The sequence below is a fragment of the Petaurus breviceps genome, unplaced genomic scaffold (genome assembly GCF_028583685.1).
Source record: "Petaurus breviceps papuanus isolate PSGF00001 unplaced genomic scaffold, PetGlider_PUasm1.0 91041, whole genome shotgun sequence".
In the NCBI taxonomy this organism is placed as follows: domain Eukaryota; kingdom Metazoa; phylum Chordata; class Mammalia; order Diprotodontia; family Petauridae; genus Petaurus; species Petaurus breviceps.
The window spans coordinates 6,081,354-6,108,015 of NW_027187400.1; the positions used below are offsets into that span (position 1 = coordinate 6,081,354).

The following is a 26,662-nucleotide window of genomic DNA, read 5'->3' on the forward strand; positions in this document are numbered from 1 at the left end:
AAGTTGTGAAAACATAATTCAAAGACCTTAGAATTCAGATATCACCTCCTAACACCCAAATCCTTCCTCCAAGAATCTGGAAAAGCTGTGGCAACTTAAACCAACTGCCTTATTTTCAGTGGCGAACCCAATAGCCAGAGTAATAAAGTGAACTGGTACTAGAAGCCGGGTCTTTAGATTCTCTGACTTGATGTACTTCCCAGCATAACAAGCCATTTTCAGTCACACTATTGAGTTGAAGTGGGGCAGTCAGATGTAAGATTTGAACCAGATACTCCAGATTTGAATCTAATGCTCTGTCCACTAAAGTGCCATTTTATGCTCAACACGAACTTCAGGCACTAAATAAAGTATTAACTTGGGTATCATACCCTGAAGAATCAACACCATGGATGAAGAGACAGTGAACACCTCAGGAAGCTTAAAACTGCTGCTAAGACATTTGCTTATCAAACCTGGGCTCCACAGGATATAAAATATTTAACAACAGTCCAAGCCAAACTGTATCCAGCTTTATTAAAGATACTTTTCATAAACAATCATGGTAATTCAGGCAGGACATGGGCTACGATCGGCAACAACAACTTTCAAACTCCCCTCCTCCATGGACTACCAAAAACATAAAGTCACTATAAAACCCAATGTAGAGTCTTTATTTTATACTTTAAACAGGGAAAGTTTAGAGTGAGGGTGGACACTTTCACATTGAGCATATGTTGTTTAACAACTTTTCATGAGCCTACCCTAACTTTGAGGAAATGAAAACTGCAGAATTCTTAATTGGAAAAGATCCCCAATATGAAAGGAACTTTGGCTCTTTTGGGGAGGCCTCCTCAGGGCCATAATCAGGCCAGATCACCTGAAAGACTGGTATCCAACACAATTGATTTGGGGATAGGAGAAAGGAGGGAAGTAGGGGCAGGTCCTGATAGGCCCCTGGGTTTGGAGGAGTCTTATGGCAGACAGGGAAGAAGTACAAATTTCTTAAGTTATCCACTCCTACCCCCACCAGACAGGCTGAGGGTATCAGTGTTCATATCCATGTATCTGGGGTGTGTGTGCGTGTGTGAACTTCCTCTTGGTAATCAAGAGAAGTCCTCTCAAAAACCAGAAGGGGAAGAAATCCCCATCTGTTTCAGCCCAACTTCTGAGACATCCTATTTGTAATATCTGCCCCATTCCCCCAAAACAACAACAAAGCGTTCTGTGTGCTAACAACATAGCTTAAAAAAAAAAGTAAAACAAAATTCTGCATTTTTATAAAACTTGATAAAAAATAGTATTTCAAACTGTACAGTCACCAGAAGTACACAGTTATCAAAAATTCACACAATTCACTTGGCATCTCCTGCACCTTCAGCTTTCTGTGCCTGAAAGAAAAAGAAAATGGTTATTAATAGCATGGATGGGTATGATGGGCAGCCAGGTTCACTGAAAATCTGAGTAAGAGTTCTGTCTAGGCACTAAACTCACTGTATGCCCCTGGGCAGACCCCTGTCCTTGCCTCATTCGTTGGTCCAACTCTATGATGGGAATTGTTTATTGCTTCCCTCACAGGGCTACTGTGAAAAAAAGCATTTTGCAAATGATAAAAAGCCCTACATATCTAATATGTGAACAACTGACTAATCATGAATCTTGCCTGAAACCTACTACTCTATTCCTTTCAGTATGTTTCTTCTTCCCTCCCATGACCAGGTTTTCAATTTTTAGTTAAGAAGCATTATTAGGTACTTTAAAGAGATTAACTTGTTATTTAAAATTCAATTAAGGGTTACTATGTGACTTTGGGCAAATCACAGATTCAGAGCTATCAGGAACCTTCAAGATCTAGTCTACTCCCCCCATTTTAGAGATGAGGAAAACTGAGGCCCAGAGAGGGAAAGTTTGCCTTGCCCAAGGTCCCACAGGTTATAATTTCCCTCTCTGGGCTTCAGTTTCCTCATCTGTAAAATGTTGTTAGACTAGATGTTTTCTGATGTCCTTTCTGGCTCTTAACATTTTTACCATTTTATGAGTTGTGCTTCTGGAGTGGAGGGCAAAAATTTACGAGGTGCATGCAATATTCTCAGCAGTCTTTGGGACAACTGGCAACACATGGCAGTGAAGGAGCAAATTTCTTATTGCAACTTAAAACGTCAGTTCAGTGAATTCCTGCTTTAAAACGGGCAGAAGGAAAAACTGCATTAACTGGAGGATACACAAATGTTCAGATCCCAATGAGATTATGCTGTTGCCATTAAAAGAAATAAGATAGTCTCTGAGGTCAATAACTAGCTGAATAAACAAGACTTTACCTGGTCTGTTTTGGCATCTCCATTCTCTGCAGGGTTGTTCCCATCCTTACCGGAGTCAGCCTTTCCCTTTTTCCCTTTGGGTAACTTCTCTCCCTTCTAGTAAGAAAAGAGATTTTGGTACCACTCATTCATAATTCATAGAACGTCAGAAAAAATGCACCAATGATAAGAAGTGAGGACTAGGTCTTCTATACAATGCATACAAATGAAATTTCCTACCTAATCTTTTGTAATACAAATACATTTCATTACAGCAAAACAAAGCATATATAGATGCACCATGAGAGAACCTGGTCCAAAAGCTCTATTCTTTCCTAGTTCTGTAACCCTAAACAAGTTGATTAAATGAGGATACCTGGCATGAGATAATTTTTGGGCACTATAGTGCATTTGTCACCTGTCTCCTCATAAACTCCATCAAAGCAACTCCTTTCACATTTATCTTTGTTACCTCCCGTTAGCACAATGCCCATAAGCCTTTAGTGGTGAGTTGAATACATAACTATTCAAAGTGCAATATATTATCACAAGGATCAAAATCAGCTTAAATATGGATGCATAAATAAAATCTAATCAGCTAACCCCGGTCAAAATTTTGTTGAAAATTCTTTTTAGAGAAAACTTTATTAGGAAAAGTTTTACAAAAAAAAAAGTGTCAAGAAATCCAGTGAACACCTATGAATATGGTCTCTCTAGGCTTCAAGTTTCATGTGGAAAAGTAAACAGTTGGACCAGACCTTGAAAGTTCCTTGTATTTCTAAAATTCCTTGATTTCCTTCCCCAACAGACCCAACCAACTTACCTTTGCAGGTGCCTTTTTGGGTTTGGGTTCCGGCTTCGGAGGAGCAGGTTTCTAATTTCAAAATAGGAGGAAAAATTAATCTAAAATGAAACTCGAACTATAGACTATGAACAACAACTCAGACCTCTGGTCTCCATTAAAACCCCCCAAAAGATTTCATTTCAGGTTATCTTCCCTTAAAGGCCCCCAGGAAGGGTCTGGCACTGTGGACAAGTATTCCCTGGGCCAGTTTGGGCAGAAGCTCGAGATCCCATAAAGAGCCACCTCACCCAATCACCCCAAGTTATAGTTAAAAGCAGCTCCATCCACACAAGGCTAACTTCTCATCTACTCTGGCCTTTCCAGCCTGAAGAGGGGAGGTACTCACAGCAGATAACCGCGCCGATCTCCTCTGTGGCTGGAGGGGAGAACGGGGCAGAGTTAGAAAGGGGAGAAAGGCCAGAGCCCCCGGAGCGCGCGCGGACCCCCGCGTAGAAGCCCCCCCCGGGACGTCCGGCCGCTCCGGGTCCCGCTCCCCGGCGCCCCCCCACCCCGCCCCTCTCCCGGGGCGGACACAAACTTACTTCGTCCTTCACCTTAGTCTTGTCTCCCTTAGCATCGCCTTCTGCCTGCGGAGAGAGCGCGGGGAGAGGCTGTTAGCGGGAGGGGGCTCCCCGGAGGTCCCGCCGCCTCCGCCGGGAGAGCCGCCAGGCTTGGGGTGTCTCCACGAGAGGCACAAGCAACAGCTGCAGATGGTGCAAATAACCCCCTTCCTCCCCCTCCTCCCCCGCCCCCACGGAGGGGCGGTGCCGGGGGCCCGTTTCCATGGCACCCGTCGAGCGCTGGAGCGCGCGCGCGCAGAGCGCCTGGCGCCGGGGTAGGGGAGGGGGTGTTAAGAGAGAATAATAAACCCCCGGCGCGCGCCGGCGTGGGGCTCGGGCGCGGGCGGCCCCCGCTCCGTTCGTCCCACTCCGGCTCCACCGCCCCGAGCCGAGGGGCGGGGCGAGGGCACGTGGTGCGGGTCCCGCCTCCACAGGGGGACGGTTGGCCCCGCCTCTCCCTTCCCCGCCGCGCGGCGGTTTTTTGGCGGCAGCGCGTCCTTCCCCTTGCCCCCGCCCCCCTCCCGTTCCTCTCCCCGCCCCCCACTCTTCCTCTCCCCCCTCCCCATTCCACTTCGCCCCGCGCGCGCCTCAGCTTTCCCGCCCTTCGGGTTTGAATTGCCTGCCGGGAGAGGAGGGGGCTCGGCGCGTGGGGTCGCTCGGGCCCTCGAGACTGGCGGGAGGATGACAGGCCCCGAGGGGGAGCAGGATCAACAGCCGCCAACATGGCTCCTCCCGCTGCCGCCGCCGCGGCCCCTCCAATATGGCCCCTGCCGCCCGCAGGCACCGGAACCCCGGGAGCTAGGAAAGGCCGCGCTCCGCCCGGCCCCACGGCCTCCCGCTGGTCCCCAGCAGCCAAAGGGAAGGCGGCAGCAGTGACGGCTTCGTGCCCGACCTGGGACCCCGCGCCACGTACCTTTCTCTTGGGCATGGTGGTGACGGTGGAGGGCAGGAGCAACGACAGCAGCGGGGTTTGGGCGCGGGTTGCAGCGGCGGCAGCGGCCGGTCGGGGGTCGCTCCTGTCTCCTCCTCCTCACACTGCTTGGGCTCCGTAGGGGGGGTGGGGGGGGTTTATAAAGTTTTTATAGCGCTGGGAGCCCCGGACCGGTTAGAACCGGATTTCACCTCCCGCCGCCGTTCATTGGCCCAGCTGGGGTCACGTGGGCGGGGTTTAAACTCACCTCCTCAGAGGGGATGGGGCGAGATTGGAGGGGGGAGCGTTAGGCGACTGCGCGCGGTGGGGGCGGGGGGCACCAGGCTGACTAGGGAGGCGCGCGCTAAATACGAGGCGCTAGAGGGGTGGGCTTGGACTCCCGCCTAAGCCTTGGTTTTGCAAACTCTTTTAAGTTACTTCCACCTTATGCAACCGAACTACTTCGTTTTCAAGCAATACCCAGAGCACATTCTGAATTCCCTCCCCCCCCCCACCGCCCCCTGCCAGGGGGCCCCAGGGGTGGGGGTTGCGAGTCTCCTCCGAAGGCAGCGGTTTGTTGCGCGCAGCTTGGCAGCGTCCAAGCCACCAGCCTGTGCTGCTCCCGCTGCTTCGCATGCACACAGCGCTTAAGCGGGGAAAGAACGAAGTGGGGGAGATACAGCTTGGTGTAGTCGGACCTGCAGCTCTCGGAGCCGCCGCTCCGCGGACATCTCCCAGAAAACTTACCTGGAGGCTGGTCTTTTCCCTTAGCAAAGAGGGGTTACGGGCTGGGCGGACCGTACTATTCGCGTGACGTGGGACCCGGCAAGTAGGCCAGATAGGAGCTGTCCTTTCAGCACCCTCCACGCCCAGTGGCCGCCCCACAAACAGCCCCCACCGTAGCCCCTCTAGTACTCTCGCCTTGCAGAGTACAGGACTGAAAGCAAAAAACCTGCCACAGTCCGTGCAAAACTACCCCAGGCCGTCCCAATAAGACCAATCCACGCAGGCACAGCAAAAATGATTGGTAGCCTCTCTTACACCCCCAGCCCGTGTTCTTTTTTTTAACCTATACTAAAAACAAAGAGTTGAGGGGGACCCAAGGGACTACAGAGCAAACAGGGAAACGGGCTGTAAAGTGAGAGAAAAGGCCGTTTTCCTTGCTCTCGCCGCTCCACAGAAGGGACACTGCGAATCTGGAAAAGTAGCTAGTCACCCTGAGCAAAGCCTCCCATTGCACTAGGTAGCAAACAACTTTAGGTGAGACAGATAATCCTTTTTAATGTATTTGAAGCCCAGGAGACCACAGATTAACAAATGGAGGTAAAGAAGGGTGAGGCTAGATTACAGGGAGGGCCATTTAAATTAGTGATCTGAATTTTAAGTTTAGAGTTTGATAAAGGGGTGAGGATGGAGATCAACATTTCCTTGCAACTAAGGTGTAGCCACAACAGTACAAAGTCAAACCACCTGTGTTTTGTAGCTCCTGCTCCAGACTGCAACTGTGGTCTCTTTCTCTAAGCTCACCGCTGCATCCCAAGGTGCCCTGGGGTGAAACTCCTCCCTACTGCACCCCACACACCTTTCCCAGAACCCAAAGACTGACGACCAATTAAGGATACCAGCTCCATTAAATCACCTGGGCCATCCTCTGTTGATCCAAGTTACTCTTGACCCATCCTGGTAGTTAGAGAACCAGTACTGCACTATTCTTCATGTCAGTCAAGCTCATCTAGAGGCCGATTCTGTTCATCGCCTCCAGCCCCTTGTTCTCTCTTAATTGTAGGGCTCCAAATTATAGCATTATAATTCATGGGTCCCTAATTAAAGCTGTCAACGGCCCCATTTTAAAGCTGGGAAATACATAGCACCTGCTCTCTGGGAACCCTGTGCCAACAGAGTGTGTGTGTGTGTGTGTGTGAGTGAGTGTGAGTGAGAGAGTGAGAGAGAGAGAGAGAGAGAGAGAGAGAGAGAGAGAGAGAGAGAGAGTGTGAGTTGGTGGGGGAGGAGTGGAAGAATTATTCCATGGGGGAAATCGTGGCTAGTGCTCTTAATATTTCTGAGGGAAATACTGGATTCCAAATCGTTGATGACAGTAAAGATACTTCTGGGCTAAGTAACTGGGGAAAGGACATTTTTTGACAGGTCTGCGGGAAACAGTCTGGAAATCTCCAAGAAAAGACAAGAATGCCTGGCATCAGGATGGGATTACAGCCTTACAGCTTTTGCTGCTATCCCAAGCACCTGAAGTAGAGGAGCTCAACCAAGACAGTCCCTTTCAAAGCCGCAAAGGGGCCAAGCTGGTAATCCTCTGAGCAGCTTTTCGGGTCTTGGTAGGGCAAGGAGAACGAAAGGAAGGACATAGCCCCTGACCCTTTTCTCTGGTTCATACTGTGGGGTCCCCCCTAAGGCTGAAAGCAGAGGAATTGCTGCTTTTGGAGCTTTTCCAAGATGGGTCAAACACAAGCTCTGCTTATCAATGGAGCCACTCCTGTCACAGCCAGGGCTATGGGAGGTGGATATCAAACCCAACAGGGAAGAGGTGCCCTTGCCTACTGGCCTTGATAAGTCAGACAGAAGGGGAGACCCAGCCAGATGGACACAGTTCTTCCCAGTTAGCCAAGTTAAGAGGACCAGCTCTGGAAGGGAGGAGAGGTTGGCCTCATGACCCTGCATGAGAAAAGTATGTGTGGGCTGAGTCAACAATAGGTAATTGGATTGCCATCACAGGCCTAGTTCCACCATTGGAGGAGCCCAGGTTTTCAGCAGAACAATCAGGCTGCCTGACAAGCCAGGAGTGGGGGAAAAGCCAATAGCAAAGCTCAGGTGGACATGCTCATGAGGGAAAGCAGATGGCTAGTTTTCCATCCTCTCCTTACCCCCACCCCCATAACAATTCCCAGCTTACTGCTGTCAAATCCAAATCAAACCTGTTGTGAGGAAAATGGAGGCATGGAGGTAGTGGGGTGGCAGACTGGGCTGGGCAACATGGTAGTTAGTAGTGCTTTCTGGGGTGAGGAAGTGCCCTACACCCAAACAACTTTATATTAAAAAGACCCATACTGAGGGGAGAGATGTTTGTTGGGCAATAAGGCAACCTGGCCACCAACAGCTCAGGAGGTGACAGGCCTGAAAGAACTGGTTGACTTTAGAACCTGATGCTCACCAAGTTGCCTATAGGTACTAAGATAGCTACAGGGTGTCACAAGGAAGACATTCACCTTTTGTCATCCCTAACCGACCCCTCTGTGGGGGTTGGACAAAGGGCATCAATGGAAAAAGAATCTAGCTGGGCAGAAAGGCCCAATCCCCATTGCACCTGTTCCCAGGATTATAGCAAATCTCATTATCAAAACCCAAGTTGATTCTCCTCAGGAATGGGGGAGTGGGCCCTCAGCCAATGAGCAGGAACACAAGCAGACCGTCTGCCCTCTCATGCTGATGCTGTGCCCAGACCGGCCAGCCACTCTTCACGTTTGCGCTCCAGAGCCTGCAGGAAGCTCTGGACCCGTTCCTCCCGTCCTGATGAGCGTTTCTGCAAGAGAGTGCGCCGACGCTGGCTGTCCCTGCTGGGCCCACAGCCCTCCCGGAGCAGCTGCTCTGTTACTGCGGCCTGGTCACTCTCCAGCTGCTGCCTCTTCCATTCCTCCACATACATCTCTCTGGCTTTCTGCCGGAGATAAGCAGGGAAAGGGGAACACGGATAAGGTTCAAGCAGGGGAGGGTGATGAACAGGGTGGCTGCTTGGACTCAGGGTGACCTGGGAGGTGGTGAAGCAGAGGGGGGATCAGAGGAGATAAGGACAAGTGCTAGGAACAGCTTAGTGATGCTGGAGAAAACCTCCACATGCCTACTTACACCTTGGAGGACATCAGCAGGGAGACCCAACAGGGAAGAAGGGGAAGAAGGGGACACAACTTCGGCTGCTGAGGAGCTGCTTCACTTTCCTCTGTGTATTTGCTCGCCTCCTCCCAATCCCATCTCTGCCTGTTCAATTCAGACTCAGCCTTCAAGCACCACAGGCAGCAGTTAAACAGCCCTTCAGATACACAAACCACATGCCTTACAACTAGCTAGGAGTAGGTACTGTATTACTGCCTTATTTTACAGATTAAAGAAGGTTAGGAGATTTGTCCAGGGTCAGTGTCAGCATCCTGGTTTTCAGGCCTCTGATTTCAAGTCCAGTGCCCTTCTGACATACTGCTCTTCTATAAAGCTCCAACTCCTAGTTCTTTCCTTTTTCTGAACTCCTCTAGAATTAAGTTCATACATCTCTTGGTCTCCTTACTGCATCATCTCCCCTACTAAACTACAAAGTCTGTAGTAGGGGAGAGAGGAAATGAGCACTTCATTATGAGCACCATGCACCAAATTAAGCCCCTATTGTGGACCAGGTACTGTGCTAAGTTTTTCACAATTATCTCATTAGATCCTCACAACAACCTAGGGAGGTAGGTGCAATAATTATCCTCACTTTACAGTGAGGAAACTGAGGCAAACAAGGCTAAGTGACTAGCCCAGGGTCACACAGCTAGACAGTGTCGGGCTAGATTCAAACTTGGGTCTGCCTAACTCCAGGCCTTGCACTCTGTGCACTATAGCGCCACCAGTTGCCTCTCAGGGCAATGCCAACTTCTTTCTTATCACATCACTGTTGAATCCTTCACAGGAGAGGCATCAAACATGCAGCACACAACACTCCTTAGTTTGGCTTTGTCTCATTTTAATGTGTTGTTATGTTAATAAAAAAAGAAATATAAAAATGTGTGATTTTCTAAGTGATATGTGACTAGCAGGATTCTCATGTACAGATTCCGGTTTCTGAGTTTGCCACTGCTGCTCTCTTGTGCTGAGCACAGGGGCCATCTCAGACTCACGGAATGTCAGAGAAGAGCCTTAGTCTAACTCCCTTTTTTGGCAAGAGAACACTCTCTCCTGCTGCTTCCATCAGGCAGAGCCTCTGCCTTGAAGGAGGTCAGCTAAGATTTGTTAATCAAATTAACTCCTCTGGTATTTACTGTCTGTATCATTCATCATAGCTCCCTACCAGACTGCAAGTTCACTGAGGGCAGAGACTGCCATTTATTCACCTTTGTACTCCCTTCAGTGCCTGGCAAGTGCCTAACCAGAGGATGAACACCACATAGTGTTTAAGTAAGATCCTGAAGCCCTATTGTCCATACCACCCACCTCAGCATTCATACATTAAAAAAAAAGCTGTAACTGGACCAAACGCTAGGTCATAAATTCCTTGAGAGCAAGGGCCATATTAAATTGTATTCTTGTTATTGCCCAAAGCCAAGCATTGGGATCTACACGTAATAAACTTCTGAGGTACGAACTGTACTTATATACTTCTATCTCCCAAATGGCCCTGAATGATATACTGAATATACACCTTGTGTTAGATGGATAGTACTCAGTATTCTCCAAGCTGTGGCTAGCATATCTTTTCCAGTTTTTTCCATAGACTGGGGATTCAGGTCAAGACCTGGCACAAGTGAACAGAGAGGCCTGCTAGGTCAGAACCAAGACCCTACTGCCATCTCCCATCAGGCACTCACCTGCCCATCTGAGGGGAACATCTCACTCTGCCAAAGCCAACTCACACAGAAAACTAGTTCTGTGAGACCGCCTGCCTTCCTTCCCGCCTTTGCTAATCATCTTTCCCCACTCAGTGCTCTCCACTTTACACCCACTATTTCACTGATCTAAGTGACTTGGCTGAGATCACACAGCTAGTAAGAGTTGGAGCCAGGACACGGTTAGGTCTTCTGAGGCAGCTAGATGTCAAAACAGACCAAGATCTGAGTTCAAATCCTACCTCTGACTAGCTACTAGACCTCTTTGTTTCTTCATCTGTGATACTGGGACAAAAAGCACCTCCCTCAGAGGGTTGTCCGAAGAATCGGATCACATGAGAATACATGCAAAGTGCTTGGAAAACCTTAGAGGTAAGCTATCATCACCACCGTGTTATAGGAATGTAAATTTTTAAGATCTTCCCTGCCCCTAGGCTTAAGTGCACCTCGAGCCTGTGGTGGGAGGCTTGTTTCTCAGGAGTTACTTTGTGATTGGGCAGTGGGTCAAGAGGGCTGTGACATTCTCTGAGCCAGGAGAAGGCTATATAAGCCCTGATGGGAGGCTTTGCTTTGGGGCTCACTTTGAGAAGTGTTGTGTGATCTGACCAGATGAGACTCTGGGCAGCTGTTGTTGAGAGCCCCCCCAGCTTTGAAAACCCAGATGTTGATGCTTCCCTCTCTGGTAACTGTGATTTGGTATGGATGTAATGGTTGGACAGTTTGGAAGCCTGTCTGCTTGATATGTTTTTCTGTTTTCTTGTAACTTCTGTCTGTATACTCTGATGTTTGGGGTGCTGACCTTTTCCCCCAGAACTAGTAAACAATATATGTTTGATTGATTAAAGTAAGCTTGTTAACCCATTTTGAGTTGCTTTCCTTTAGCAAAGCAGATCTAAGAACCTGTGTTGGCAGCCACCCTATGGGACGCTGGGGTGCTTGCTGCTACACACTGTTATTTTGAAACAGTCAATGTTCTATCACAGAACCACAGATTTCTAGTTCAGAGACCAAACTAAGGTCTCAGCTCCAAAGAGACTGATGTGTTCAAGGTCAGCCAGGTACTAAGTAGCAAAGCCAGAATTTGAATCCAGGTCCTCCAACTCCCAATTTATTGCTCTTTCAACTAACCACGCAGCCGAGAGCTCAATCAGATCCATGGTCCTCTGACCTACCAGCCCAAGTCATTCCAGTAGAATGTGAGCTGAAGAAAGTGTATATCCCCAGTGCCACCCATGTCTAGCACACACAGGAACTTAAACATGCTCATTGACTGACTGATTGGCTCTATGTACTTACTGACTGATCCATGACATTTACAAAGAATAGCAGAATTTTAAAGAGCTGGAATGGTCCTCAGAGGTCCACTAGTCTCACTGCTTCATTTTTTAAGAGAAGGAAACGGAGGCCCAGAAAGATGAGGTCACAGAGTGGACCAAGAGGCCTTTGAGTTAGAAGCTGGTGAGCAGAGCTGGGCTTAAGAAGACAAAAAGGACCCTGCCTAATAGTCTATAGTCATTTAAGCTGTTTTGCAATTGAGGAAATAGCCAAAGGGCTCTCTGCCTGCTTCACAAAGAACAGGACGCCTACTCAATCAGGCACATCTTGGACATCAAGGCTTTACCAAGAAGCTCTTATCACAACTTCTGGGCCAAAAGGCTTTCCAGGTCATTCCACTCCAAATGACTCTGGCTACTCTGCACCCAAAGAAAGGAGGGAGCCAATGACCAAACATCTGCTACCTTCCTTTCCTCTCCTCAAGCTCCTTGAGGGCAGTGATCAGATCTTGCCTAAACTTTCCCATCTCACATTGCCCAACATTGGGCTCTGCACACAACAGGTGTGCAGTATATATTGTCTGTGGTCAGGGCATTCACTGAATGAGCTGTATAACCAGCCTTGTGCGGGGCACAGGCAGGGGAGGAGGAGAGGCGGATGATGCCTCTGTGAGTCACATCACATCTAAGTGCTGTGCCCCCTGGCCAGATCCATGCAGCCCCTACAGCTTCATGAACTAAGGAGTAAGGGCAGTATAAAAAGGGTACTGAGATCATAAAGGAGCTCAGGCTCCCAGCCAGCTCTGGTGGCATCAGAAATGTGAGCCATCTATACCCTGCCTGTCTATAGCTATATATATTTGGTCTCTGCTCAATGCATCAAGAGATTTGGTCAGGCAGCTTGGTAGTTTCCCCTTCATAGGATCATTCTTAGAGGTTGATGACTGAGCTCAAAACCCCTAACCTCTGTTAATGATCCCTTATCAATTAATTTATCACAATGGGCTCTGTTCCGAGTCTAGGGCAATGAACTACTAACTATCATGATCTCCCAGTGTATGTCATCTTTACTCCCAAGAAGCTTTCATGTTAGGGCTGCAGCCTAGACTTACACGGAACACTTTTTCAAATGTAAGAGGCAGGGAATAAAATAGAAGCTATATAGAATTACAAGTCAAGTAAGCAGGCTGTGATCCTGCTGTGCCACCAACTCACTTGGTGATATTGGGGAAGAGATGTCCCCTGTTCTCAGCCTGTTTTCTCTAGAAACAGGAGTGAGTGATGTCTTCAATGCCTCCAGATCTGAGCTGTGGAGATTCCATAATATTTCCAGCTTGTTCATTTACAAGTTTATAATCCTTGATGAACAGTTACCAAGATTCCTTCTCCGCTGACGCAGATCCTGTCTCTGAAGGCTCCTCCCCTTCCTGTCCCTCCTCCTGCTGATGGCTACTCACCTGGTGGCTTTCTCAATGCTCACCTTGATGGCCTGGTTGGCTTCTGCTCAGCTCCCTGCTTCCTCCTGTGCACTGAGTTCATGGGACACCTGCCCAATCTTCCAACTTCTCTGAGGCCTGGCAAATCTCAAAGCCCAGCTCAAGCTCTGCTTTCTCCACAAAGCTCTCCCTGATCAACTGAGTAAGAAGTGACCTTCCTTCAAAATCCTTTATCACGTATTTCCACTTTACAGATGAAGAAACTGAGGCCCAGATTGGAAAGATTATTTCTCCAAGGTTACACAGCCAGTCAGCAGGAGACATGGGAACAGAACCTAGGTGTCCTGCCTCTCTTTTCCACATATAATCTATGCTATTTAAATGGTACATGAGCAAAAGTAGCACCTTATTCTCTTGGATTCAGGTATCAGAGTCTGTCATACCGTTCAGCATCTCTTTATGAGCACAAGTCATCTCACAATCATATTCACAACATATGGGCAGGGACAACTTACTTTTTCTTTGTATTGGAGGTAGAGTTGTGGAGAGAGTGTTAATACTCAGTCATGAGAACTGGCTTGTTCCTAGCTCTGACAATAAATGGGTACCTCCTGACAAGTCAGTTAATCTTGGGGCCTTGATTTTCTGCTCTATAAAACAGGGAAGAGTATATGATAGGCAGTGCAGAGTAATGAACAGAGAGCTGGCCTTAGAATCAGGAAGACCTGTGTTCAAGTCTTGCCTCTCCTACATATTAGTGATATTATGGTGACCAGGCTCTCTAATGTCTCAAAGCCAGAGCTGTCAATCTGCCCTATTAGAGGGAGTTTCCATACCACATATTCCCTACCAGGATAAAATCATAAATGTGGACCCAAAAATCCCTAAAAACCCCTTCATATCCATCACAGGGTTGTTGTGCTAAGAACACATTTGAAATACTAAGATGCCTTACAAACGTGAGTTATCATTGCGGCTCTTACTGTTAGGACCGTTTTACCCCCTCCCTTTAGTAATGGTCCTAATGATGAAACATTTTACACGGGTGTCTGCCACTGCGGCTCTCCAGAGGTAGCACTGTGTGATGCAGGACCACGGACAGTTGGGGCACACCTTGAGAAGGGTGCTGGCAAAGTGGCAACTTTCTGAAGGTGTAGGTCTGCTGAGGGGAGGCCCTCTGATTCCTAGGCCAAGATCCCTGCTCTTGACGTTCATGTTCAGAGTCTGACTGTGGATACCCCCAGTAAAACTGATCAAGCTCACAGGTAACTTCTGAGAGTCAACCAACACACCTTTACAGGACCAAGAGCAAAACAACGGCCTGGAGAGCAGAGAGCCAACACCCCCTCCTGAATCCAGTCAGGACACTTCAGAAACTCTTGTGGCACACACCAAAGCACAGCTCCTGTCAGGTCAAGAGGGGCTGTCCAAAGCTAGAGTATGGTCTCCCTGGTTTTAAGGAGGAACAATTTCTTTCTAGATTTTGTTTACTTCTGGAAACCCTGCCAGGTGGTACCAGTGTGTTGGCCACAAAGCTGGGCTGGTTAATGGATTACAATGTGTGCCAAGCACCTATAGGGTCCTGATCTGGAGCAGGGGTGGGAGGAGGAAATTCAACAGCCATAATTGTTGCCATAAAGCCCATGTTTTTTATTTACCCCAAAACGAGCCCCACAGGTCTCCCTTACTTCAAAGCCTAGCCCTCCCTCTGTTTTAGATGTAATTCTGATTAGCCAGATTATTTAGCCTTTCCAGCTTATAGCAGATGTGAAGCAGCAAGTCAGAAAAGACCTAAGCTGGTGCTAAAGGCAGGCTGAGTGACAGTACAAGTCATCCAAAAGGGTTAAGCATACTCTGCTTAATAAGGCAGGGAGGCATGTAATATGTTTTAGGACAATTTCCATTTAAAAAATGGTTAAATTTTAAATGAAAAGCTTTGGCTCTTAAAGGGGTAAGCTTTAAGTAGGTAGAAAATTCCTCTCCATGGGACAGTTCATTTCCCTGCGATGCTCAATAAATGAGTCATTACTGTACTTTCTTCAAGTTTGAAGATACTGAAGAAGAGCCCCAAGTTCTAGTATTCTGGGGCTCACTAAGTAAGATGAAATCATCTGAGGCCAAGTAGCATGTTTGTCCTGAGCCTATCCCTTCTGTGACCATTCTTTTGAACCCAAAAGTCTGAATTGCACAGAAGCCACTGCTTCTACCCTCTGCCTGGATGACATGGGGCCACCAGTCGCTGATACTCTGTGTGACTCAGGCCTCACCCACCACTGAAACACTCTGAGGATCTCAGGCTGCAGAGGGCCACAGTGCCAATGAGCCTCCCTTTTGGGGGCCAAGGAGAGCTCTGTGGGTAGACGTCCTCTACCTTCTCCCCTGCTGTGCCTTTTACTCAGGCAGTCTCTGGGGCTCTTACCTGTAACATGCTGTGGTTCATTTGGAACTGCAAGATGGCTTCACAGAGGTTCCAGAAGGAGTATTCTGGCCAGAGGATGGGCTGGAACACCAGGCAGGAGTGAGATGTCTAGCAGGGAGGAGGCAGAGAAGGGAAGAAGATAAGCATAGCTCAAGCATTTTGCCCATGAGACTCATTTTCCCTCCCTGATGACCCAGCTGTGAAAATCTGGAAAAAGGAAGATCAGAGCAGGGTGGTGGCCAGAGCGGCGGGCTGTGAATTAGACAAAGGCTTGTATACAAATACCACCTGATACTTGCTTTGTGGCCTTGGACCAATCCCTTCACCTCTCTACCTTCATGTTTGATCTGTAAAACAGGGACACTACTACTTATGAGGAAGCTGAGGCAGCTAGATAACACAGCAGACTGAGAGCCAAGCCAGGAGGCCTTGAGTTCCAATCCCACCTCAGACACCCACTAGCTGTGTGGACTTAGTTTGTGTCTGCCTCAGTCTCTTCATCTGTAAAGTGAGCATAACAATAGCACCTCCCCTTCAGTGTGGTGGTGAGGCCCAAATGAGAGAGCACTCAAGCGCTCTGCAAACCTTCACGTGCTGCCAACACCAGCAGCACGCACCTAGAGCAGCTGCTCCAAAGCCAGAGGGATTTGACAAGTTATCTAGTCCAAAAGCCCCACAGTTTCTTGAATAGGATTCACGGTTACCCAGGCCTGGCTCCAAGACATGCAGTGATAGAGAAGTTTTCCTCTTCAGTGGGAGCCCATGTCTTTATCAGACAGTTCTGCTCATTCTCAGACTAAGCCACAAACTGACCACGATTCCCTCCACTATATGAGGGCTCCTCAAAAACTCTCAGCCAGCAATCACGTATCTTTTTAGTTTCATCTTTGGGCTGAAGGCTCTCAGCTCCTTCAGACTGTTACTCACATGGTTTCCAGACTCCACCCCCTCGAGCATCCTGTTTTTGCTCTTCTGGATGGACTCTCCCACTTGTGAACCCCACTTAAAATGTGGCTACTCTGCTTGAACACAATAGCCCAGATGTGGTCTGACCAGCACTGAGGAGAGTGGGCCTATCAGTCCATGATTGGATACCTACTTCTATTAAGGCAGCTCAAGACTGCATTAGCTTACCATGTGGTCTTCATCAAAGCTTGTAGTCAGTTACCCCCTCCCCCCTCACTTGACCTACTGCCAAGCAGACTTCCCCACAGCTTGTACTTTGTTTTGTGGATAATCTGCTCTCTTGACAAGGACTACTCCCCTCAATGTCCAGCTGGGCCCCAGCATCAATGTGTATGTATGGGCAACAGCTCTAAAGTCAAACAGAAAAGATTTCTACTGACAAAAGTGAATAGGAATAAAGCTGAGTTTGCACAAAGTCTATGTCACATTTCCAGTGTCATATGGTGAAAACATCACCATCTCTGAGACAGAGAAGCAGGGCTGGAATTTCCTCCTTCAAAGTTTATTCTAGGTACATATGTTAAACTCCCTGGGCCTCATTCCTCAGCTCTAAAAATGAGGAGTTGGCTTTGAAAGTCCCTTCAGGCTCTGAATTCATCATCCTAAGACTACCATGAGGCAGCTTTGATTTACCATCTTGTGACTTCAGCTGTGCTCCCCTGCACAATGTAGGGAGAGTCACAGGTACAAGAGAGAAGAGGAACAGGACTCTCACCAAGCTGATGAAGAGACAGAAACAATGGCCATCAGCTACACAGCCTAAGGTCCCCCCTTATCATACTGTCAAACATGTTGTGAGAAACCCAATCAAGAAAGGAATGAGATGAAGTCTGTCCTGGTGTTTGAGGAATATTTTTTCTACCCTCTGGCATCAAGGCTCAATCACTGTACACAGAGATCTGCCTCCAGGAAGCTTATAGACTGAAGGATACCTAGGATAGGAACAAGCAATTGGCCATAAAACACCTTAATTAAATCATTCCCTCCTTGCCAAGTCCAACCCCTCTCGGTGGGTACTTGATTGTATATGCTCCTATTTTCTCCAGCAGACTGCAGTCTCAGTTGTGCCCCCCTCAAATGGTCATCTCCCCTCCCACTGGGTCCTTTCTCCTGCCTTCAAATATGACCAAGTCTCCCCTTCTCAAGGAAACTCCTCACTGCCTCTTATTTGTCTCCTCACTCACTCCCTTGGCCTTTACAATATGGTTTCCAAACCTGTATCTCAACTGAAACTCAGTTACCACTAACTTCCTACAATGACCAAATCTGAAGGTCTTTCTCCAGGCCTCTTCCTGCTGCCTTTGCCATCACTGACTAGGCTCTCTTCTCCCGGAGACTCTCTCCTCTGGAATTTTGTGACATTAGTCTCTCCTCCTCCTCCTCATCTCATTCTCCTTTGCTGACTTAAAGCGCTCCACAAGATTCTGTGCTAGGCTTTCTCTTCTCCCTCTACTCATCAGTTCCTACTGATTTAACTTCTAACTCTATGCAGATGATTCCCAGATCTTTATCTCCAGCTCTAATCTCTCTCCTCATCTTCATTACCGACGTCCTACGTCACCAAGCCCTTACTGGGCATTTCAAATGGAATGCCCCAGTCATACTTTAAATGCAACACTGCCAAAATGAAACTCATTCTCTTTCCCTCAAACTTCCCGTTTCTGTCCAAGGCATCACCATCCTTTCAGTATCCCAAGTTTAGAATCTCAGCGTTATCCTGGACACTCCCCTTGCCCCATAAATTCAATCAGTTGCCAAATCTTGCTCTTTGTTCTTTCACAACATTCCTTGTATCCTCTTCTCTCCACTCATAGCTCCCACCTGACTTTAGATCCTAATCACCTCAAATAGGTTACTGCAACGGCCTGCTTCCCTGCCTGAAGCTACTTCTCATTTTCTGTCCATTCCACACACTGATGTTGGCCAAAGTACTCTTCCTTAAGCACAGATCTTACTATGTGACTCTCATACTCAACCAACTCCAGTGGCTTTCTATAGCTTCTAGGATAAAATATAAACTCTATGTAGTTTTTAAAATCCTGACACAATCTGGCCTCAACCTATCTTTCCAGGCTCAAGGGACGTTACTCATAAGCTTAATAAATTACGTCAATTTCTCCAACTGTAAAAGGAGAAGTCTGGCTCAACATGTGCAAGAAACAAGTATCAGAGGGCACAAGGAAGTGTGTGGTCTAGAAGGACTTTCAGACTCTGATCCAGTGCTTAGGCCTTCTAGGACTTGGTGCAGATATTCCTGAAATTGCTCTTACCCAACGTTGGCATTTGACCCCTTACTCATTAAATTTAGCACACACTTTTTCTTTGGTACTTTAGGACTAGGGATTTTTAAAAATGTATTCCAAAAAGCAATAAATAACACTTATTTTTAGAAGGACATTAACAAGCTGAAGTATATTCAGGATGATGAGGGAATTCCAAAGTATGCCACATGTGGTTCGGCTAGTCAATGGAAGATACCTAGCCTAGAGAACATAAGGCTTGGGAACGGACCCCTCTCTCACTCTCTCATGCACACACACACACTTGCTGCCAACTACTACGTATTAAGTGCCTACTGCATGCAGGCTTCTTTGTAAGTGTATGGAGGGCTAGACTATGGATGAGGGTTTCGATTTGTTCTGCTTGACCCTCCCTAGGCAGGACTAGGACCAATGGGAAGCAGATTTAGGCAGTAAGGGCCCCGTAACTGGAGGCTGCATGGCCTGCTGTTGGCTATGTTGCAAGGGAAGGTTCATGCTTTGAGTCTGGACTGGACTTGGTCACCTTGCAGGTCCCTTCTAGCACCAATTCTATAACCATCCCAGCTTCTCTCTATGGTTCCACCAGGTAGATGAAGAGAGGGCATGAGGTCCTGAGAGGAAAAACATTCTCTGGACCTGTTAGCTTCCTCCTTGTACCTTCAAGTCCTGGTGGCACCGGGCTCTTGGAATGACTGACTTGTCTAATCATTTCTACAAGGACATTCTTCTCTGCCACCTGTCCATTCTGGCCAAAGATATGGCTAAAGAATACCTACCTGCCAGAGCAAGAAGTCACTCAGCCTCACTTCCCCAGAAGTCCGTATCAGGATGTCAGGATTGGGGGAGTTGTTGGTGTAGAGACACTTATCGAGTAGAGACTCTGACACATCACTAAGTGAAGGAAAAGAGACAGATGCACATTCAGTGGTGAAGTGAGCAGCCCTCCCAGACTTGGTGTGAGACGTTCACTCCTCCCCCTGCCACTCATTTGAAGCAGGCACCCAGCAAGAAAGAAATCTGCATCTGAGCTGCCTCTCTGGCATGCAGCTTTCCTCAGCCAGGCACAGCAGTTCTGCTAAGGCTTCATATTAGGGGGCTCCAACACTCCGCCACTCTAGTTCCAGAATTATTTTGCCTTCTCCATCTCCAGAAATAAATAGAAGAAAAGGAATTTTGTTGGTGCTATTATATCTTGGGAGATTTGGAGGCCAAATCAAAGAATTTTGTCTGTGTCGATGGTGACTTTATCTCCATCTCCTTCACCTGTAGAACGGGAAAATCAACCACACTATTTTGAGGGAAGGGAACATGCATCACTTAAAAACTCACCAGAGGTAGCACAGCAAGTAAGAGCACCAGCCCAGTGTCCGGATGACCTGGGGGACCAAATCTGGGCTCAAACACTTAGCATCCACCCAGAAACACCTAGCCATGTAACCTTGAGCAAGTTACTTAACCCCAATTGCTTAGGGGAGGCCAGGTGGCTCAGCAAGTAAGAGCACTGGCCCCAGTGTTGGGATGACCTGAGGGATCGAATCCGGGCTCAGACACTTAGCACCACACCCAGAAATAACTGGCCGTGTAACCTTGAGCAAGTTACTTAACCCCAATTGCTTAAAAAAAAAAACAAAACCTCACCAGGAGGCAGGCACTGGGCTAAACACTTCAGAATTATTACCTCATTTGTTCCTCACAACAACCCTTGGAGGTAGATGTGATCATCACCCCCATTTCACAGTTGAGGAAACTCAGGCAAACAAAGGTTAGGCGGCTTGCCCAGTCTCACATGGCTAGTAAGTGTCTGAGGCTGGATTTGAACTCAGGTCTCCAGACCCAGTGCCCTGTCACTGTGCCACCAGCTACTGGGGGACAATAACTTTTTTTTTTTTAAAGCAATTGGGGTTAAGTAATTTGCTCAAGGTTACACGGCCAGTTATTTTTGGGTGTAGTGCTAAGTAACAGAGCCCAGATTCAATCCCAAAGTCATCCCAACTCTGGGGCCAGTGCTCTTCAACACTGAGCCACCTGGCCGCCCCATGGGACAATAACTCTTGCAGTGGATCTCTGAGGCAGAACCAGCCAGAAGTGGGGCCTTACTCTGACATTTACCGGTTAGATGCTGTGGGTTTCCTTGTCTCCGGCTTTCTCATTTGTCAGATGTGGATAACCATTCACATACGCTACAGCTCACAGCACTGGGGATGGAAGTGCTTTGTATACTGTAAATTACTCTATAAAAAGAGCTAGTGGTATTAGCACCTAAAAGATAAAAAAGATGAAGGCTGCCATTTAAGAGTTTCCCTGCAGCAGGAATGCCTCAATCTGTTATTCAATCTGTCCTGGCAACATGATCTAGTACAAAGAGACCTGGGCTGGGAGTCTGGAGACTTGGGCTCTAGTCATGGTCAGTCCTGAGCTGGGTGACCTCTGGTACAGCACTTCCCTGGCTAAGTTTCATATGCAAAATGGGAAGACTTACTGCCTGGTTGATTGCAGGTAACAGGCAGTTAAAACCCAAACAAAGTAGCTTTAGTGGAGCCAAGATTGTGGAGAAAAGGCAGGGACTCACCTGAGCTCTCCCAAATTCCCCTCCAAACAACTTTAAATAATGCTTCAAAACAAATTCTGGAGTGGCAGAATCCACAAAAGGACGGGATGAAACCATTTTTCCAGCCCAAGAAAACCTAGAAGGTTGGCAGGAAAGGTCTGTCCCACTGGGGAGTGCAGTTTAATGCAAACAAAACCCCAGCAAGATAGCAGCAGTTCTTGGGGGCAACTGAATCGGCAGCAATGGCTTTGGGAGATCTCAGCCCACAGATGGGCTGGATAATTGATCAGAGGGACATTACAGGGGACCCTTTGCCGGCGCTGGATATAGGGCTCTGTGGCATTGCCCATCTATGGACCTAGGTCCCAGTCCTGGGTCCTAGCCCCAGGGCAAGAAGGAGTACTAGCACACCAAAGCTTACGGCTTCAGAGAAGCAGGGACACTGGTCACAGCTCCAGGGGGACAGGCTGGAGCACAAGTCAGAGGAGTAGAAAGCACAACTCTCATGAGATCATACAACTTTGGAAGAACTCAAAACACGCACACAACTCTAGAACTAGTTCTGGAAACAGCTGCTTGAGATCATACAACTTTGGAAGAACTCAAAACACGCACACAACTCTAGAACTAGTTCTGGAAACAGCTGCATAAATGAAGAAAAAAAAAGTTTAAAAAACTGTGCTTCCATCTGCATTCAGACTCCATCAATTCTTTCTCTAGAGGTGGACAGCATTTTTCACTTACGCAAAGTGCAGTTTTTGGGGGGCACTTGGGGTTAAATGACTTGCCCAAAGTCACACAGCTAGTAAGTGTTAAAAGTGTCTGAGGCCGGATTTGATCTCAGGTCCTCCTGACTCTAGGGCTGGTGCTCTATTCACTGCACCACCTAGCCACCCTGTGCACAGTTTTTTAAACTTTATTTTTGGTTTGTGCTTTCTTTCACAACATGTCTAATATGGAAATATGTTTTGTATAACTGAGCATGTATGGCCCATATCAAACTGCTTGTCTGCTCAAGGAGTGGAGGGGGGAGGAAGGGATGGAGAGAATTGGAACTCAAAATTTTAGAAAACACATGTTAAAAGTTGTTTTTACATGTAATTGGGAAAAAATAAAACATTAGATTTTTAGAAAAACAATAAAGTTGTGGCAGCTAGGTGGCGCAGTGAATAGAGCACCGGCTCTGGAGTCAGGAGGACCTGAGTTCAAATCCAACCTCAGACACTTAACACAAAAACTAGCTGTGTGATCTTGGGCAAGTCACTTAATCCCAATTGCCCTACCTTCCCCCCTCCAAAAAGCAAAAAAAAAAAAAAAAAGACAACAAAGTAGTTATAGGATGAATGTTACAAAGAGAAAAAGGAAAAATATAAGCAGGGAAATGCTCAGAATAATGGGAATCTATAAACTCCAAAGGAACAGTTTCCAGTAATAACCTATACCTATAGTATGATTTGGAAATCACGATGACTAAAATGATTCCAGAGATGTCAACCTAAAATGTAACCAATGTAAAACAGTCACATGGGACATGGCTGCTGAAATGGAAGGGGCCTATTGCAAACATAGTAAGCAAAAAGAAGAGGGAGAGTCAAGATGGAATACAGGAAAAAAAAGGGAGACTGCTGTACTCTGTCACTGCTTTTCTAGCACAGTCCAGAGGGAGAAGACACAATCTAAAAGGCAGAAATATTGTGATCACTAAACCATTACACCAGCTTGCCAGGAACCCTGATACCAGAGAGCAGAAACCCTGGCAGGGGGTTGGCACCAATGAAGATTCTAGAAATTGAAAATAAACTGATCTCTTAGTATAAACTTGGCCTTGTGTACTCTGTATTACCTCAGAACTTAATTATCTAGAGGTTAACTTGAACATCAGACGTCAGGACTGAAATGTTCTGACCCTGGATCCAACCTGTCATTCTCTTTATCTGTTAAGAAAACATGACATGGGGCGGCCAGGTAGAACAGCAAGTAAGAGCACCGGCTCCAGTGTTGAGAAGACCTGGAGATCGAATCCTGGGCTCAGACACTTAGCACCCACCCAGAAACACCTGGCCATGTAACCTTGAGCAAGTTACTTAACCCCAATTGCTTAAAAAAAAAAAAAAAAAGAAAACATGACATGAAAAGAGCTCTGCACAGTATGAATTAAGAGGGAAGAGCAGTGGCCCAAGAGCCAGCTGACTTGGGCATTTACTGCCCACCTGTAAGATAAGGGGGAAAGTGCAGTCTAACAAAAAGGCTGCTGGATTTGAATCAGGGCTTTTTTGTTTGGAGAATGGGATTTCCTCATCTCCCACAGGCAGGAAGGGCCCAATGCCATTCCCCCCCAAGCTCTGACCTTCTGTTTCAGATCTGGATCAGCGTGTTCCTCCTTAAGCAGCCTAGAGGCCAATCGCTCCTGGTGCTCAGACACCCACATTAAGGTTTAGCCTAACTGCCACTCAGAACAACCACTTCTCAGTATCCAAGAGCCTCAGCTCCACCTCCCCCAGCAGCAGGGATTACAGGCCCCAAGCTCTGACACTCAGGTTAGGTGACTCTGCTAAGCTTGTTTTCTTACTTATAAAATGGGAAGATTCATACTCAAGTACCTGCTTCAAAACTTTGTTCTGAGAAAAGTACTTTATAGTAATAAAAGCACCATATACATAAGGGTTATCATTATTAATTTAAAACTGCTTTGTATGCTTTAAATCTTCAATAAAGAGGAGTTCTTTGAACAGGGAAGAGTACCCTATAAAATGTTGCCCTTCGAGGGTCTCTGATATCAGAACGGATACTTTCTCCATAGACACAAACTGAAATTCCTCTTGTAGAAATTGTCTACGAGGGCTGGCTAGGTGGTGTAGTGAATAGAGCACCAGCCCTGGAGTCAGGAGGACCTGAATTCAAATCCAGCCTCAGATACTTAACACTTATTAGTCATGTGACCTTGGGCAAGTCACTTAACCCCAATTGCCCTCCCTTTTCCCCTCCAAAAAAAAAATTGTCTACAAGAGTTATCAATTAAAAAATCCTGGTTGGGAAGCTGGGGGCTAGCCAGGTTCTTACTGTGAGAAGTGAGGTTGGCTTCTGGATCCTGTCCCTCCCAGGCTGTCCAGGCTGATGGTATTTGTCAGTTTCCCCAGTTTGGCAGAGCCCTGAGAGGCCCAAATTGCTTCCATTCCACAGGAAGGCCTGGAAGTGGCTTTTAGTGGAAGAAAACTCTCGTTTCCATTTCTCTAATATCACCTTTGCCCATAGCACTGGCATAGGGCTTTAAGGGAGAGCATGTAAGGTATCAGCTATTAATTTTAGTACTAATGACTTAAATCAGTAATCACGCCAACTGACCAAGATCCTTTCAGTCAGAAAAAAGTTCTGGCCCATACAGAAGGCACAGCCCAATAGGAAATAATACTTTCTGTTTTGTTTGCAGTCAGATACCTGAATCCTGCTTGAGATCTGCTAGCAAAAAAAAATTAAAGCAGACCATTCCCTCTGCATACCACATCCTGTGTCAAGTCCATGACAGGGATGGACAACCAGGCATGACAGAAGCAGGTAATGTTTTTCAATCTAAATGGCATTTACCTAACTCAGACTTCCAGAAACCTCCTTCCATGAGGGACACTGACTAAAGTATGCACTAGAAAGCAAGAGGAGACAGCCTCTCCAGCAAACCTTGTCTCTGAGGCAGGCAACTGAGAAACCCATTAGGAGGATGCCTGTTGACCTATTGTTGAAGGATGATGTTTTATCAACACTGGCTTTAAAGTGTCTTTACTTCCTTATAGTGGCTAGTAGTGAGGGCTGGGGATGAGGAAATCCTGAAGGCGGTAGGTACAAAAACCTCAACCTAGAAGCTGGGCCTGTGGCTTCAGAGCTGGAACCACAATGGGGATCACCCCAAACCTTCTCTTGCACCACCTTATTCTGCAAGTTATAGGTTGCCAAACCTCGAACTCAGAGGCTGGCCTGGTGCTCCTAGCCCTGCCAGGGTGACAGGGAGAATAAGCTGAAGACTGGAATGACTCCCAACCCCCAAATCACCGGTGTGTAGGCAATCAAGTGTCCAAGTATGTTAAGTAAGCAGGGCTACCTGGGATCCAGTAAACCTTGCTCTACTCCCCACGCCATTTCTTTCACAGCGTTGCTGATTTCATGTCGGGATGTATAGGCAAAGCAGACGTTCAGGAAGCACCTGTAAAGGAGAACAGTTCTGTTCACTAGATTACTAAGGAGTCGGGCTGTTTGAAGTAGGGGTGAAGTGGGCAGATTCATGAAGTGCTAATTCATAGCAGCCCTAATCTGTAAGGGTCACTTAAGTCTGCTGTGAAAAATATTCACGTAGCAGCAGCTAAACTTTGCTCACTCCCAAGCCAGAAAGAAAGGGAGGTCTCAAAATTCCAACCCAGACCTCCACTGTCTTCTGGTAACCTGGGAGGAGAACCAGCCGCACTCTAAGAGGAAGGAGGGAAACCCAGAAAGAAAGCCTGAGCTGATCTGAACCTCTTCTCTTTTCTAGATTACTTGACTTTGCTCTCTGGAGGCTCAAACTGGGTCTTTGCTAAGGCTTCTGCAATGGTCATCATTCTCCCTATGAGTCAGGACTCAGAAGGAGCCAGGATATGGTGAAACTAGGACAGGCGAATGTGCCTGGGTTCAGTGGATTTGTCCAATACAGTCATTCTTACCTAAAGACAAGTCTGTTCTAGTGAGGAGACCATTGGACTAGGAGTCCAGAGAAGCTGGACCGAATCCTTAATCTACCATATACTAAGCCATGTGATTTTGGACAAACTGCTTTCTTTCTCTGGGCTTTTTGTTACTTTAGCTATAAACTGAGAAATCTGAGGGGGCTGGACTAGATTTCTAAATGGCCCTTTCTAACCACCAATGATTCTGTCTAGTTTTCAATCCTGAGATTGCTCCCCACCCCTGGTCACCAACTACCTTTCACTTTGGGTCAGCTCTCTGGGAATTTGGAATGTAAGTTAATTGCTATAGCATAAACAAAGTAGAGTTGGGAAGGCAAATCTTATGCAAAAGAAAGCCAAACAAATAATTTTTTGATTATCTAAACACTGTTCCCTTCTAAATCTGCATTGCTTTCTATGACAAGGGTGAAAAACAGATCCCAAGGAGGACAGTTTTTGGAGGAGAATCTACTGTCCTTCCTTCTTCCTTCTCTCACAATAACAGGACATATTACAAAATGCCACCCCAGCTCTCCTCTTCTCATTCCCTCAATAGAAAGGAGGGGAGCCCTGAACATTCCAAACCATGAGAAGCCTGTCTTCCAGCAGGCCTAGCCTAGCAGGGAAGGAAGGGGACAGGGAGAGCCTGACTGTGAGCTGGTCCTCCTCACTTGCTATAGTTTTGGGTGGCCTGAACAGCTTTTGCAATCAGCTTCTGGAGGTCGAGGGGCAACAGCTGAAGATCACCCGGGACTCGGATACACACCCCATGCTTCTTCAGCTTCTCCCTGTGCAGGAATCAAGCCACAAAAATTTATGAAGCAAATAATAGGTACAAACATTATGCTAACTAAGTACTAGAAACACAAAGAAAAAGCAAAAACAGTTCCTGCCATCA

General features: G+C 47.2%; 2 protein-coding genes across 2 annotated transcripts in view; both read right to left on the bottom strand.

Moving 5' to 3' along the window:
• Positions 1 to 490: 490 nt before the first annotated feature.
• HMGN2 (high mobility group nucleosomal binding domain 2) lies at positions 491 to 4,765 on the bottom strand. Its single transcript, XM_069079540.1, has 6 exons — positions 4,594 to 4,765; positions 3,663 to 3,707; positions 3,467 to 3,496; positions 3,100 to 3,150; positions 2,298 to 2,393; positions 491 to 1,370 (listed from the first exon to the last, which is right to left on the bottom strand). Exons 1-6 carry the CDS (start codon positions 4,606 to 4,608, stop codon positions 1,335 to 1,337), a joined length of 273 nt encoding a protein of 90 aa, XP_068935641.1. The 5' UTR covers positions 4,609 to 4,765; the 3' UTR covers positions 491 to 1,334.
• A 1,080-nt stretch (positions 4,766 to 5,845) lies between these two features.
• The window catches only part of DHDDS (dehydrodolichyl diphosphate synthase subunit), a 32,096-nt gene continuing 11,279 nt past the window's right edge, over positions 5,846 to 26,662 (bottom strand). Inside the window, exons 5-9 of the mRNA XM_069079537.1 lie at positions 26,436 to 26,552; positions 25,167 to 25,268; positions 19,305 to 19,419; positions 15,302 to 15,409; positions 5,846 to 8,260 (exon numbers count right to left, since the gene is read on the bottom strand). Of these exons, the coding sequence (XP_068935638.1) occupies positions 8,024 to 8,260; positions 15,302 to 15,409; positions 19,305 to 19,419; positions 25,167 to 25,268; positions 26,436 to 26,552 (679 nt within the window). The 3' untranslated portion in view covers positions 5,846 to 8,023. The remainder of the gene's footprint in view (positions 8,261 to 15,301; positions 15,410 to 19,304; positions 19,420 to 25,166; positions 25,269 to 26,435; positions 26,553 to 26,662) is intronic.

Coding starts and splice junctions, on each gene's coding strand:
- HMGN2 (XM_069079540.1), bottom strand. Junction 3,151..3,466: donor GATCGGCGCGGTTATCTGCT/GTGAGTACCTCC, acceptor TTTTGAAATTAG/AAACCTGCTCCTCCGAAGCC. Junction 1,371..2,297: donor GAGATGCCAAAACAGACCAG/GTAAAGTCTTGT, acceptor TTTTTCTTTCAG/GCACAGAAAGCTGAAGGTGC.